At 36.5% G+C, this 15,607-nt stretch overlaps 1 protein-coding gene and 1 long non-coding RNA gene across 6 annotated transcripts; both read left to right on the top strand.

Moving 5' to 3' along the window:
• Nucleotides 1–3,955: 3,955 nt before the first annotated feature.
• LOC110940446 lies at nt 3,956–6,336 on the top strand. 2 transcript variants are annotated; one of them, XR_002593157.2, is made up of 3 exons: nt 3,956–4,625; nt 5,239–5,319; nt 6,197–6,336. It is a non-coding gene; the product is annotated as an uncharacterized LOC110940446 (long non-coding RNA). The 2 variants fall into 2 exon arrangements; XR_002593156.2 differs by lacking the exon at nt 6,197–6,336 and adding an exon at nt 5,781–5,949.
• Nucleotides 6,337–7,678: 1,342 nt separating this feature from the next.
• On the top strand, nt 7,679–15,311 carry LOC110940448. Of its 4 annotated transcripts, none has more exons than XM_022181982.2 (13): nt 7,679–8,158; nt 8,629–8,858; nt 9,990–10,057; nt 10,208–10,285; nt 10,563–10,840; nt 11,538–11,606; nt 11,683–11,771; nt 12,088–13,461; nt 13,892–13,969; nt 14,051–14,162; nt 14,240–14,290; nt 14,779–14,844; nt 14,933–15,311. In XM_022181982.2, the coding sequence occupies exons 1-12, from the start codon at nt 7,811–7,813 to the stop codon at nt 14,842–14,844; spliced, it is 2,841 nt and encodes a 946-aa protein (XP_022037674.1). In that variant the 5' UTR covers nt 7,679–7,810; the 3' UTR covers nt 14,933–15,311. The 4 variants fall into 4 exon arrangements, with proteins under 4 accessions (XP_022037674.1, XP_035846151.1, XP_022037673.1 ...); XM_035990258.1 differs by having other exon boundaries at nt 10,575–10,840; XM_022181981.2 differs by having other exon boundaries at nt 14,779–15,243.
• The last annotated feature ends 296 nt before the right edge of the window (nt 15,312–15,607 follow it).

The raw sequence follows: 15,607 nt of genomic DNA on the forward strand, positions 1-15,607 counted from the left end.
AGCTAGCGCCTCGATAAGTTGGACCCTTTAAGATTCTGGAAAGGATCGGAAAAATGGCCTACAGACTCGAACTACCGGAGGAACTTAGCAATGTTCACCCGACTTTCCATGTATCAAACCTCAGAAAGTGCCTGGCTGAGCATGATTTACAAGTTCCTTTAGAGGATCTTCAAGTGAATGAAACATTACACTTCGTGGAGAAGCCTGTCGAGGTCATGGACCGAGAAACGAAGCAGCTCAGGCGCTCACGCATTCCTATTGTGAAGGTCTGATGGGAAGGCAAACGAGGCGCAGAGTTCACTTGGGAACTCGAAAGTGACATGAAGGCGAAGTACCCGCAGTTGTTTGTTACAGCTAAAGCCTAATTTCGGGACGAAATTCCCTTAAGTAGGGGAGGCTGTAACACCCAGTGTTTCGAAAGTCAAAGTAAAGATTGAAGTCAAAGGAAGAAAAGATTGCTAATTGCGATCTGTCACTCCTTGCTCAAATCCTGTTTTGACTTCTTTGACTTGTAGATAGTCTATTTATTTTATCGCATTAGTTGTATTATGTGGAGGACTTGTTAATAATCGAGGTTTAATCACTATTTATCACATGCTTTATCGCTTATCGCATCGCAATCGCATTCGCGCCTTGAACTATAGATTCTGTATATTGTTTTACGTGTGTGTGTTACTTATGTGTTACTTGTGCATGTGTACTTTATGTTTTGTGGTGATTAATCGAAACGCGATCGCAACTCTATCGCAATCGAATCGCAGACGCTAAACGCAAGTTACTTAGGATGATTGTATGTTAGATATAGTAGTTGGGATTAATGTGTAAACACTATCGCATCGCAAAACTCAATGCACGAAACGAAACGTTGAAACTCTAAGCTTCGGAGCCACTCGATCAAGTGACGACTCGATCGGATGGCCATCTGATCGGTGATCGGAAAGCCACCTGATCGGACAGCCACCCGATCGGTGACCCACTCGATCCCCTGCACTTTCCTTTTTGGGTAACCCTATAAATACCAACCTGTCACATCATTTGTGATGTGACAGCTCCCACTCAATCCAGCCGTACTCTCAAGCTTCTTTCTCTCGAGTTCTCGTGATTCTTGTAAGTTTTCAACCTAAATCTTGTACTTCTATGATCTTCACGCACTCCTTCACCTTTCTATCTTTTGAATCTTAACTTTTAACCGTGAAATCACCAGATTTGAAGTGTTCTAGGATGATGTCATCATGGAGTTCATCATGGAGTTCTTATGAACTTCATGTTTTGGCTTCAATCCACCAAGAACAACTTAGATCTGAACGATTTCCACATGAATAAACAAAGATCTTGCATAGATCTGAACATATTCATGGTGAAAAGGATTGAAAGATGATTTCTAACTTTCTTTCAACTCTTTTACACTCAATGCACTCAAAACCGATGGAATCAGAGCTTGTTCTGATCTTCTACTCCTTCTTGTTGATGTGTTGGTTCAAGATCTGGATTCTATCCAAGAGACTACCGATTTCGGGTTAAACATGAAACACCGTCTCGAACAGTTGACTGGTTGGACTAGGGTGATTCCTATCCGGTCGGGGTACTTAAGTCTTGGTGAGGTTTATGTTGTTTGGCATGTTATCACATCGTCTCGATCAAAACTGCAAAACTATCAAACAATCAAGTGACAAAGACGATCAGGCCGTCGGGATGGATTGTCGTCCGATCGGATTGCCACCCGATCGGACAGCCGTCCGATCGACTTGCACTTGGTCCCACACTTAAACATTATTTCAACCTTTTGAGGTTTTGAACGTCGAACGGATTGCCGTCCGATCGGATTGCCATCCGATCGAGCGACCACCCGACCATGTGATGTTTTGAACTTCGAACACTTAAACAATTTTCAACATGTTCAATACATGATTAGGATCAACGGATTGCCACCCGATCGGATTGCTATCCGATCTAGTGACAAACTGCTGTGAACTTGTTCTCACTAAGTGTCCTACTAATTGGATCGTCACCCGATCGAACCGCCATCCGATCGACCGACCTGAAGGGTAGAGATACTTCTCTGTCTTCAAAATGCTACAACGAAAACTTCAAAAGGCAAACCATCATACACAAACACATCCTTACCAAACGAGATGACAATCCAATCGAATGGTCACCCGATCGGATGACCATCCGAACGGATTGTTATCCGATCGACTGGCCATCCGGTCGGATTGCCATCCGATCGGATTACCATCCGACCCTTTGAAACTTTGCTCCGTTTCACGCGCCGCTTATCTTTTATGCTATCGTTAACTGTTCAGGCTAATCTCCCTCAGCGCTCCCTTCAATCCAAGGCTGTGTTTATTTGTTAAACACAATCTGTGAGTATACTCGAACCCTTTTTGCATTATGCACTTTTGGGTGTTACATACGTTACTTATTCTAAAACACAATCTACATACAATGCAAACACTATTTATACGCTAATCGCTCTCGCATGTTATGTGTTATTCGATGAATGCTTGTATGTTATGTTAACACAGTGATTGTTGCCTGACACCTTAGCAACGATAGTATTATAGTTTGGACTCAGCACCTGTCGTGGACATGGGTTGTTAAGGGCTTTACTTCACGTGTTCCAGTGGGGACATGTGTTGCACATTCTACAACTCGCAGTCACGTCTGTGCATATTTCTCTGTCGATAACCTACTTTCCTTCACTTTTTACATGTTGCATGCTGATTATGCGTAAACTATTTCAAACTCTATATGCTATTATCAAACTTCTATGCTCACCTTTACACTATGTGTATTGACCCGTACTTTAACGTATGTGACAGGTGCTTAGGATGTTATGCTTGCTATTTGATGGAATTGTGCTAGGATGGAGTCTTAGAAACAAACAATTTAATGAAATCTAAGTTGTCGGAATGGATAATTTGTCTTTGAGAACAATGTCTGTAATAACTGTTTTTATTTTATATGCTTGTGGTATGGGACATGAACCTTTAAATATATTATAACAAATAGTTGTTATGGAATCTCATGGACAATCTGTTTCGCTCAGTGCCGCGCCCCGAGGTTTCCGCCTTCGGTTGGGGTGTGACAGATTATACCTTCATTGTTAATATATAGTTCGTAATGTCTTGCAAACTTACGAATCCGAACATATGATGCTATCAATTTAATATGTAAACTTGGGAAGATGCTTTGTTCGAAGGTTCTTGAGAAACGCTTGCTACGGCTGACTCTTGGATTGTGACGCCTCACTTTTTGAAAATTACTTTAATTAGAAAGATTGTTCATGTACTCATTTTTTTTGAAACTAACATCCGTATCGTATTCGTATTTCGCCTTTATCTTCGTAATTTGTAACTTGGATTGTACTAAAACGTAATCTTTTTATCTAAATTATACTTCAATTTATCATACTTATTTTAGTTTCGAATCTTATGCATTCATTCGATACATATTCGTGCTTCTCGTAAAAAAATACATGTTTAATTTATGCGAACGTTTGATATGACGTTCATAATACAACCTATACTTTTATGTTATACAAACTTATTACTTATTTTCCTTAAAAATTAAAATATACATAATAAAGTACATAAACATGTATTAATAATACATGTTATACCTATTATTGTGCTATATATGAAACATTAGGGTCTTGAATGGCCAAAACCATGAAAGTTTTAAAATGGCCTTGTGGCCAATCGCACTACACAGCCAAAGTATGGCTGAATTCAGCTTTGATCCATTGTTTTTATGACTCTCACTTTAAATGATGATATTTATATATTAAAACATCAAGCACTTCATACATTAGGGACTTCCCTAAAAAAAAGGGAAAGTGTGAAGGACAACTTACGACCGAACACATGGACAACCTTTACTTCCATGTTTTTTTAAGCTCCTTTATTTTCTTCCTTCATTTTCTTTTCACCAACTTACACATAAATATTACAGTACATGCTATGTATTAGAAAAGACACAAATCAAACAAAAGTGGCCAGAATGTGGAGGCCATGTGCGGCCAACAATTATTTCACAGCCCATATTTTTAGATTCAGCCATTGGTTGATTTTAAGCTCCATTCTCTCAACCAACTTATATTAAATACACACCCAAACCCATTATACTCAATCACAACCTACAAAAGATCAGTGTTATTTTACACTACATCCACTCCCTCCCACCGTTCGGGTTCCGGAGACCGGAATAACCGGTGACGGGACGAGCTGAAGACCAAGGTGAGAGGTTGAAGATGATGATGATGCAAGGTGGTGCATCGATGACAGTTCAAGGCAGCTACGCCGCCGCTCACGGCGGTGGTAGTGGCGGCGACAACAGTGGGAGTGGCGGTGGTGGTTTCGAGGCCCCTTCGACAAACTCTCCGGCCCGATCTGAGCTATGATCGGTCAGATTCATGGCTCGAGTCTCGGCTCATGGTTCGGTTCAAGATTCGCCCTCGGTTTAGTTCAGTCCGGGTTCGAGTCTCGGTTTGGTCTTGGTTCGGGTCAGACTCGGTACGGTCCCTGTTCGGTATCCGTTTTGGTTTCCGTCGAGCGGATCAAAGACGGTCAACATCGGGGCAGCTACGGTCGGAGTTCGCAACGGGAACCATTTCATCGTGTTCGGTATACCTCCATTACCATTTCTTTCCTTAGTTAATACTCGTTCAACTCTTATAACATTTCAAAACAAAAAAATAGAGAAAGGACAAATAACAGTCTGTTTGAAAAATGAACAGTCGATTGATGAGGCTCTTGTTAAGTAGTGTCTCTTTATTTTCATCCATATATTATTAACTACTTGATAATAAGTAGTTGTTGACAAATGTGTGGATCATCAACTGACTCCTTTAAATATAATATTCATTCATATTTAATAGATTTAATGTTGTCAGACTCTTTTTTCTTTACTAAAGTAATTTTCCTTTTCCTTACTAAAGTAATTTTTGTTTTTGAACCAAGACAAACATGTAGAAGATGATTCTGTTAAATGTTAAATGGTTTTACTTATTTACATTTTTTTGACTCAAGAAGTTAACAATTTCTTTTGTTTATTTATTTCATTTTTTTATAAGCTATTAAATTTTGATACTCACATAAATAAATAATTCCTTTTATAAATTTTAAGGTTAATAATGGAATAATTTGTAATATCTAAATTATATTTGTAAATAATAAAAATAAGGAAATTTAAGGACAAATATTAACGGATCGTTATGTGTTATTCCCAAATATTTAGGGTAATCATTTCGTTTGTTCTCTTGGAAATTCTCAATCTTTACTCGTGCGTTATTTCAAGAAATCCCTATACGCAACCACTGTGAGTATACTCGATCCCTTTTTGTTTTAAACACTTTTGGGATGCAACATGTATTCTATATCAAAAACACTTGACACTTGAAAATTATTTGAAACATACTCTATCCATTTAAACATGAAACATGAAACTTGTGATACTTGAGACTTTTATGCTATGTGAACGTTTAATCCTTGTGTGTAGTTCCGCCTTAACAATGGTAGCGCTATAGGAGTAATGCACCTCCCCGTTAGTCTTTGGGGTATTGTTAGGAGGAGACATATCAACCTCCCGTGAAACTTTGGGTTAGGTACTTAAACGCATTGGGAAACTTGGGCTATCACTTGGACTACGTAAACTAGCACGTTGAAACTATTTTATTATGTTCATGTTGGATATGAGTTTTATTCTAATATGCTATGTAAACAAACTTGTATACTCGCTCTTTGCTTTTGCATTGAACTCTATTTTAATACATGTTGCAGGTTGATTAATGAAGTATGGATGAATGATGAAACAAGTTAGGGTGGACTAGACACACGCCTAGAATATTCTATCTTTTGTTTGTTATGTTACTTGTTGAACCAATGTTGTTATTTCCTTTTGAATCATGTATGACTTCTAGTTTTGAAATGAAATTTGAATTTAAATTAATTATTGTCACATAGTGTTATGACGTTTTGAGCAATCTACACACTTCGTCTCATCCTGATGTTTCCGCCATCGGTTGGGGTGTGACATGGATTTTTGTTAAGGAAATAAATTGACTTTCGTAAATTATATGGATGTTTTGATAATAAACACATAATTAGAAAGTTTTCCTTTGATCAAATTGTTTATAATTTGGATATGTGAACTCACCCTCCATTGTGTTGACACTTGATTTTAACGTGTTCTTCAGGTACTTGAGTTCGGCTTCGGGAATTTTGGCGTATCTTGTGGTAGTTGATGCATGTTTTGTTTAATAATGATTTGGACAACTTTTAAAACTTTTGGGACCTATGTATTAAGATCCATAAGGATCAAGACAACTTAACTATATTGTGGTTGTGGTGTGTTTTTAAACGTTAAGCTTTAAAATATGTTTTAATTAAGTTGAATGTCCAACATTAACAATGCATCATTCACCAAGATATTTATTTGCACCAACTTCCGTCACCACTACGTGGGCCCAAAAATTATTTTTTTAACTAAAGTTACGTTGTAGAACTTAGAATATATAAGTACTGAATTGGAAAATGACAACATGAGGCCCCATGATCTGGTGGTTCTCATGTCACTTTATTAGCAAGTAGGTCTTGGGTTCTAATATTGATATCTTCGTTTTAGTTGATCTTTTTTCTTTATGTTTGTTACCTATGCATTAAATGCAAATGACATTAATTGACTAATTTTGTGCTACATTAAATCAAAATGGGAATCGTAGTTATTTCTCAGATCTAGTTTAAAAATGCTTATTTATGTTAATTTATTAAAATATTATTCAATCTACAATTGGTTTTGTGTGTTCCATTTTTTAATGAAAAAAAGTCTTATTTTTTTCTATTTCAACTCTGTGTATTTTGTAAATAAATTTGGATAGGTTACGATGGTTTTACATGATCGTAAATAACTATTTTTAAAGTTACGACGTAACTATTCCACATTTTCTTAATTTACCGTTACAACGTGTTTTCTTTCTACGATTCGTTGTCCAAATGCGCGTGTGATGTGCTTTTTATCTACGTTTTCACGTAAAAAAGCAGTCTGCGCAACATGCAAGTGATTCCACAAATTTTTAATTTATTTTCATATATTTAAAACTTTTTGTATATTCTTTTTAAGAAGTTTATATTTTAGGGGCCCATATTTTATCTTCGCATAGGACCTACATATTTTGGAAGATTTTCGGGGACGACCCTGTCTTAAATTTCTAAAAACTTTAAGTTGATTTACGTTTTAACGTAAACTTTCCTGTAAATAAGTCTGGACAAATATAATACGTTTTTGTGTTTATTTTTATGTACGTTTTAACATATATTTTTTAAGAAACGCCGCAACAATCACATGCGCAACTTAAGAGGGGCCGGGAGGGGCGCCAGACCCCCCCCCCCCCCCCCCGAACTTTTATATATGTAGTTTTCGTATAGAAATTTTTGGGTATATACGTTTTCGACCCCAATTTTATAGAATTTTTTTGATATATACATTTTCGACCTCCGTCTTCGTTGTAAAGCTTCGCCAATGACTAACAATAGTGAGACAACTTGCTAATTTTACAACCATAAAATACCCTAAAAACAATCAAGGATGACTCATCATGCATGGATATTTTTAACTCTCTACCAACTAACGGCGTTGCTAATTTTGTTATTCACGTTTGTTCCTTACAACGAGTAAAAATAAACCATAAGAAAAAAAAAACGAAGAATTCCCAATTTCTCACACATCTTTTCCTTGTGACGGTTTCCAGGTTTGCACCTCCACAATTCCACCTCAGATTGATTCCTCCGCCGCTAAACCCTAATCTCCGGTAATGTACGGAGGCTCGGGTAAGCTCAACCGCGGCCGCGGCGGCGGTCCGGCCAATCGGAACATCCACTCCACCTTCCAACCGTCCTCCGTTCAACGCCCGTCCGGTACTGTTTCCGGTAGCCGTCAGTCTACCGGTGGCAGTCACCGTAACCGTAGCAGTACACCGGCCGCATCGGCTACAGTTTCAACGGCGGATGAAGCGTTCAGTTTAGTTCGTAATAATCCGCTCAACTTCGGTATGATTATTAAGCTATCGCCTAATCTCGTTGAAGAAATCAAGCGCCTCGAAGCGCGTGGCGATGCTGCGAGGATCAAGTTTGATTCAGTTGCTAATAATCCTGCTGGAAATGTAGGTTTATTTACTCAATTGAGCTGGATACAGGCTCTGTTTTTATGTTGTTTTCCGAAGTTTAGTTGTCCGTAGTGAAAATTGGATGTTTAATTTGGTACTGTGTTGTCTCTGTTGCTGATACTGTAAAGGTGTTGTGGTGATAAGTTATTAGATGAATTTATTATGTTGTTTAATCCAAATTTCGCTTGCTAGGTTGCAGTACTAATGTAATTGAAATTGGTTACGAGAATTGTACATAGAACATGAGAGGAGTGTCAATTGTGTAGTGTGAACAGTTTTGCAATCAATTTACAGTTTAAAATGTTATTAAACAGATGGTATATTTAATATTTGTAGAAGCATAAATGTTGGTTTGAACTGTATGTCTGTGTTTTTTTATTGGATTACATTGAATAGATTTAGCTCTCGAGGTTTCGTGATTTTGATAATGTGTCAAGTTCTGTTTTAACTTTTTGTTACTGTTTCAGGTCATTGATGTAGGAGGCAAGGAGTTCAGATTCACGTGGTCTAAAGAAAAAGCTGGAGACCTATGTGACATATATGAAGAACGCCGAAGTGGTGATAATGGAGATGGTTTGCTTGTTGAGTCTGGAAATGCTTGGCGAAAGTTGAATGTTCATCGTGAATTGGACGATACAGTTAAGAACTATGTTAAAAGTCGAACAGTGGAAGCAGAACTTAAACACAAATCACGAAAGTATGTTGCATGTTTGACATCAGCAGTATTATATTTTCACTCATGTTGCTAACATATGTTAGGTTGCTGTTGGCCCTTGCGTAGATACGATTACCTGCTAGGTTATTTACGTTCATGATACACCCCATCCTCTTTGTTTCGGCATATGATTTGTTAACAAACACTATCAAAATGCCTGCCTCATGAATCTTCTTATATTTCTTGCTTATTCACATGTCATGATATCCTTCTTAATGTTCCTTAAACTTATTAAGGTTTCATTAATATCATATCAACATGGTTCAGTGTAAAAGAACTCCTTATTGCTTGCTGTATAGAGTAATGTCTGCTTGTTGATAGACAGATGGAAGGAAAACTAACCTATCCTTTTATGAAAATAGGAAGAATACCAATAAATACAAAAATATTAAACTGTAACTGTCTAATTGATTGAGTGAGAGTAACTTTTGTGTGTTTGTTAGATCTGAAACAAGTTGTTTAGTATCATTGACCCTATTAGAACTTGCAACACCTTTCCTCTGTAGCACTCAGTGCAATGAACAAAAGTAAACATCATAGGTACCAGTGTACCACTGGCCCATACATGCATGTTCTTACTGCTTATTGTAGTCACTAAAATCACCTCTTTTTTTGTCTGGCAAATTTTCTAACCTTAGGTTTTTGACGTATTCTTCTGAATTCTAACTCTGACCTTACATCTTGAATAATAGCATTAATAAATAAGTTATCTTGTGGAAAACATACACAGGAATATTACTATTTAAATGTCTTAGGTGAGCCCATTCATAACTAATGCAAAAAGGTAAATCAATGCCAAATGCCAAACGTCGTTGTAGGGAAAACATGTTCATTTTCTCAAGGGGTAATATAAGTTAGAACCTATTTTAAGGCATTAAGCAGAATATTCTACTGGCAAAAACTCATCACTATGTAAAACAACATTTTTTTTTGTAAAACTACACCAAAGTTGGTTACAACTTACAAGGTTTGGTAGAGGTATTGCTTACAGTTAGGCAGGTACAATCATCACTTAATTCGATGCCGTTTTATCATGGTTTTTAGAAACATAGTCCTTGGCACTACATTTCCAATTTCTGAACATCTAGTAATCATTTTGATATCCTTTGACAGAGCCATTGTTTTAGATCATGGAAATCCATCTATGAAGACTCAAATGAAGGCTTTAGCTGCTGCTGAAGGTATCATATTTATTCAATCATCACTATCTTTGGTTACCACTTGTTTTCCCACATGTAATTTGCACATCATGCTTTGTAAAAAAAGCTTTACATATAACCGATTACCATATATTAGTGTTTGAATTTTTAAACTTTGTTTCTTGGCTGCAGTGAATAATGCATGGAGAGGATCATATAAACAAAAGAAAGAGCCTCCTTTCAAAAAGATGAAAGCTGAACCTTCTTCAGGTAAGGGGTCTTCTTATACCACAGTGATGATAATGTATTAGTAAGGGTGCTCGTTATTTGGGAAACTGATTGGTTTTCAACTACTTGGTTTATGCATTAATCATTAATGTTTAAGGCACAAACTACAGGAAAGCTGATTGGTTCAGTACCATTATTTTGTACATACCTAAAACTGATTGGTTTTCATCTTCCAATCGAATCGAACGTAAACTTGTAACTGTATATCTACAAATGTATTTCTTGGAGCTCCTTTGTTTATTTTACTCTTTCTTGCTAGCATCTATTACAGAAGTGGCATCTAAATCTGGGGGAAAAGCTGGATTTTCCAAAATGAGGGCTTCAATGTCACCACTAGTATCTACACCTGAGCAATCTGGTGTTCCGTTGTCCCCACTTAGAAATAACAGAGTGCATACAAACAGGGATGATGCTACTTTGACCCAACCTTTTAAAGGAAATGCTAGCACCTCTGGTGCTGTACAGAACAAACCTACTGACCTGCAAAGTTTGTTAATTTCTCTTCTTAAGGAGAAACCACATGGAATGAATCTCAAGGTAAGTGTAACAAGGTTTCTAGATGTTCATTTGAGTCCATGGGCTGATTTGGTTGGTTGTTTTTTTATTTATCTCAAACAAGTCAAAGTAAAAAAAAAATAGCTAAAAAGGGATCAAATTGGAAGTTTTAAAGTCTATTTTTAAATCGTACAACTCTCCTGAATCTTTTAATTTAAATATTTAGATTATTATTGGATAGCTAATTCATTAGTTATGTATACTTATTGAGGATAATTGTTGAAAAAATCTTATGGACTTTACAAGTCCCTGGACTTTAGTATTGCATGATTAGCTCATGTACCTTTTGAACCTTAATGATGAAGTGCCTCGACTTTATTTTTAACAAGAAAGTCCTTTTATGAATGAATATACTTTTCAAATTTTGAAAAATAAAGAAACGGTCCTTTTTATATGAACGAGTCACGAAACCTTATAAAGGACTTCTTAATGAATTTTGAAAGTTGAGTAAAAAAAAAAAAATAAAGTTCAAGGACTTAGGTGCAAATTCAGTGAAGTCTACAGTTCTTTTTCTTCAACAATTGACCCAGGGTCAGCTCTTTCCAAGTTGTTTCACCTCATACTAAAAATGGCTTGTTTGAACTAACCTCGTTTTGACCCATTACGTAACCCATTGGATGGTAATTGCATCTGTGCTCTTACTTTACTGTGGCTTAGACATTCTCATCTTATCTTTTAGGCTTTAGAGAAAGCTATTGGAGAAACCATTCCCAAATCTGTGAAGCAAATTGAGCCGATCCTTAAAAAGGTGATGAACCAATAATTATTATATGATAATGATACTTTGTTTTTTTTTGTGAATAACACTGTTTTATCTCATTCAGATTGCTGTTTTCCAAGCCCCAGGAAGATATTTTTTGAAACCAGATGCTGAGATAGAAAGTTTCAAGAAATCATTATCTGAAAGTATAAGGTTAAACATGATTGATTATTTATGCTATACACATCAAACCTTAACACTATTACTTGATTATCTATGGAGTTCCGTCAATTTTCATCCAAAATACTAACGTCTGTTAACACCTGCACAGGTAGGGTAAAATGTGACATGTTAAACAACAGTTTTTAACAGACGTTAGTTTTTTGAACGGAACTGGCATGTTTCGAGAATGTCAGGGACGGAAATGGTACAAATTTGAAATTTGGCATAGTTGGACAAACCACAAGGACGTCATTATTTATGCCATACACTGACATCATATAAATATTGCATGATTTTCTCTTTTCAGTTCTCCAGAGAACAATAATCACCTCGGAGACAGAGACGTGACAACTGGCTCACTCATGAAAGCCGGTGCTATGAAGCACATTTCTGAACCTTGTGACGATTTAGATACTTCAGAAAAAATTGATATAGATAATCTTTCCCCAGATGTATTAAGTGATAAAAAAGTTTTTCCCAATAATGAAGACCCTGCGATTAACTCTAGCAAGAGCGCAAGCGACAGTGACAGCAGTGACTCCGAAAGTGACAGCAGAAGTCCCAGCAGTGACAGTGACAGTGACAGTGACAGCAAAGAGGGGTCTGATGAAGACGTAGATATCATGAGTGACGATGATAAAGAACCCACACAACCGTTGGATCATGAATTAGGATATGAAAAAGATGGTCATGGCTCTGATTTAGAAAAAGATTTGTTTGATGAAGCTGGTTTGCATGTAACTAATAATGATGAGATTGAAGTTCATGATCATGCTGCATCGAAAAGGGGATCTTCTGATGAGAACGAACATGTAAAAAGATTAAAAGCAGGAAATTTGGCCAGTAGATCTCCTGATGGGCCCAGAATAATGAGCCGAACTGTAGGTGACGTTTCTGATTATGACTATGAAAATGTCAACAATCATCATCTTAATGCACGGGCAAAGCCTCATGCTGACATGGATAACCCTGAAAGGGGCCCACAAGGGGACAATGTATTATTTTCAATGCAAAAGTTTATCAAAGAAACACGAGCTGAAGATAAGAGACCTCCAAAGAATTCTGGAGGCAAACACTCCGGTTCTCATAAGAAGAAACACGGCGTTTTAATCAAGGAACCTGAGTTACCGTCAACGTCACAGATTAAAGATTCCACCACTGACTTATTAAAGTCAACTTCAATAAACGGATGCAGACCGACACTCGTAAGAGAGCTCTCGGATTTAGAGATGGGTGAATTCCGTGATGAAGAAAAGCGTTTTGAGACGTTTAAAAAGTCGGAGAACATATCAAGTTCAGATTACTGGAATCTCGATGATACATTAAACCTGCCTAAAAAGGTTGTTCCCGAAGAACATCTCACAAGATTTAACGGCAGCAGACAGTCACTATCAAGAGTAGATCAAACGCAACATAATAAAGGTAGACATAATGAAGCTGGGACAAGTTTAATCAACAACACAGACAGTCAAAGAAAAGTGAACGTGGTAGTTCCTATTTCCACAAAAGATAAAAAGCGGCATAAGTCTAAAGGTTTAGGAGAAAAGAAGGATTTTAGGATGGTAAACAGTAGTGATATTAATGGACAAAAGGAGTCTTTCTCTGATGATAGTATTACTTCATATACTAAGTATGAAAAAGAGGAGCCAGAGATGAAGGGACCGATACGAGATCTTTCACAGTAAGGAGCACATTATATCTTAAGCTTTTAATGAATGGATTGATATGGAATATGTATTATTTTTATAAGGGCAAATTAAAAAAAGCTCATAAGTCTTTACCCACAAAAAGACCAAAATGTATTTTTTATACTTAAAATCCTTCTGAATTATTTTGTTTAGAAAACTAGGTTATTACTTGAAGATATAATTTTTGTAATATCTAATTGTTCAAGAATGTTTTTGAACAAAAAGAGTTTTGGGTCTACCCAACTCAAGTTGGCCCGTTTTGACAATTACCCTTTTTAACTCGTTACCCAACCTCTACTTTTTACTGGTCCTATAACCCAAGGGCTCACCAGCATAAAGAAAAGTTATAACAGTTATTTTGCATTGTAAAATAGCCTAATTTGTGAAGTTTGCTTATATATTGGTTGCTTTTTTCATGTATAGGTACAACGAGTATGTGCAGGAGTATCGTGAGAAGTATGATTGCTACCATATGTTGAACAAGATTCTAGAATCATACAGGTTTTAAAACTTGTGTTCATTCATCCGAATTAAGTCCAGCTTGAATAGTATTATCTAATAAAGTTTAATCTTAATGTCCAGACACCAGTTTCAAACCTTTGGAAGGGACCTTGAACTTGCTAAGGGAAGAGATACTGACAGATATAACAAAATATTGGAGCAGTTAATGGAATCCTATCGCCAGTGTGGAACGGTATACCAAATATCTATTTAACACATTAACATATCTGAGCTTTCTAGTCTTAATTGTTGAAGTATTTAATGTTGCAGAAACATAAAAGGCTGAAGAAGATATTTGTTGTGCTCCATCACGAACTGCAGGTTTCAATCTCATTTGTTAATCCAATGGCTGTTCCAATTCAAACATCAGTGTCTCACATTGGTTACGGGGTCATTTTCTTATTTGGAATGAGTGGAAATGAATTTAAAATGTGCTTTGCTAAAAATAATGTTTCGGTAGTGGTGTCAATTTCGACTCATTTACTTATGAATAGGTCAATTCGGGTAATGTATTACGCTAATGGGTAAATAAAAAGTTAGCTCAAATGGATCAGATCGGTGAAAAGTCACCTAAGTTTCTTTTCTATGCATAAAACCTCGTAGCACAAAATAAAATAAATTATTATCTAACTATCTTAATACCTAATATGTTGACCTTATTTTTTGTGGGACTCATTTCAACATGTACCTAAAATTTATCTGTTACCACATTTAGTTCTTCAAAAAAGTAGCTGATTAATCTGAATATATTCTCTATGATGCAACTCCATGTTCTCAAATTAATTACAAGAATTTTCTTTTGTATCCAGCATTTGAAGGAGATGATTAGAGACTTTGCTGAGAAACAAACAAAAGGACGACGGATTAATTCATAGGTGTGTATATGAAAACAGAAAACACCGTGCAATATCAAGACCAAACTCGGATCTGTTGTTTTCTTTCTGATTATAGTTTTTCTATCAGTGTTATAGAATCTACCCGCAGAATAGATCGATGAAGCTAGTAAGTTCTTGGTGGTAACTGATGAAGTTAATTGACCTCTGGATGAGGTTTCATATGCATAATGGAGAAGGAAAAGTTTTGGATTAGTTGTGGTATATAAACACTGTACATGTACTTTTTGTTTTTTTATTTTAGTCAGAAATGGTTTTGGTTTGGGTATTATATTTTACAGTAATGTAGAGTTTAAGGATTTGACTTATAGCATCTGGTTAGTTTGATTAAATTTTCTAGATCCAAAACTGGATCTCAGGAGCTTTTTAGCTTTGTACAAAGTAAAACCATTTATGAATGTGTTGATGAAATGTATAGGTGGTGGTGTTAGGCCGTTTTTTGGTTAAAATTCTGGCAAATTCTAGTTTGATTGGCAATTCTAGCAACTAATGATATGACTCATACCGTTGGTTTGATTAAAAGTTCCGGTTGAATGGAACCAAATTGCAAATGTAAGCCCTTGTTATGACCCCAACAATTATTATCTATTACCACGCTTAGTGTGGGTGTTTAAAACCGACGTTAATGCTTGTCAACATCGTCCACACTGGCCCGCCCACAGCGTTGAGGACAGTGTGGCTTTTTTGGCGGGGAAAATTCCACAGGCGTGGAGATGAAATTCGCGTTGACGTGACACGTTCTAAT

This window comes from Helianthus annuus, chromosome 5, assembly GCF_002127325.2.
Source record: "Helianthus annuus cultivar XRQ/B chromosome 5, HanXRQr2.0-SUNRISE, whole genome shotgun sequence".
Taxonomy (NCBI): domain Eukaryota; kingdom Viridiplantae; phylum Streptophyta; class Magnoliopsida; order Asterales; family Asteraceae; genus Helianthus; species Helianthus annuus.

Coding starts and splice junctions, on each gene's coding strand:
- LOC110940448 (XM_022181982.2), top strand. CDS start 7,811: ATGTACGGAGGCTCGGGTAAGCTCAACCGCGGCCGCGGCGGCGGTCCG. Junction 8,859..9,989: donor CTTAAACACAAATCACGAAA/GTATGTTGCATG, acceptor ATCCTTTGACAG/AGCCATTGTTTTAGATCATG. Junction 14,163..14,239: donor CCTATCGCCAGTGTGGAACG/GTATACCAAATA, acceptor TTAATGTTGCAG/AAACATAAAAGGCTGAAGAA.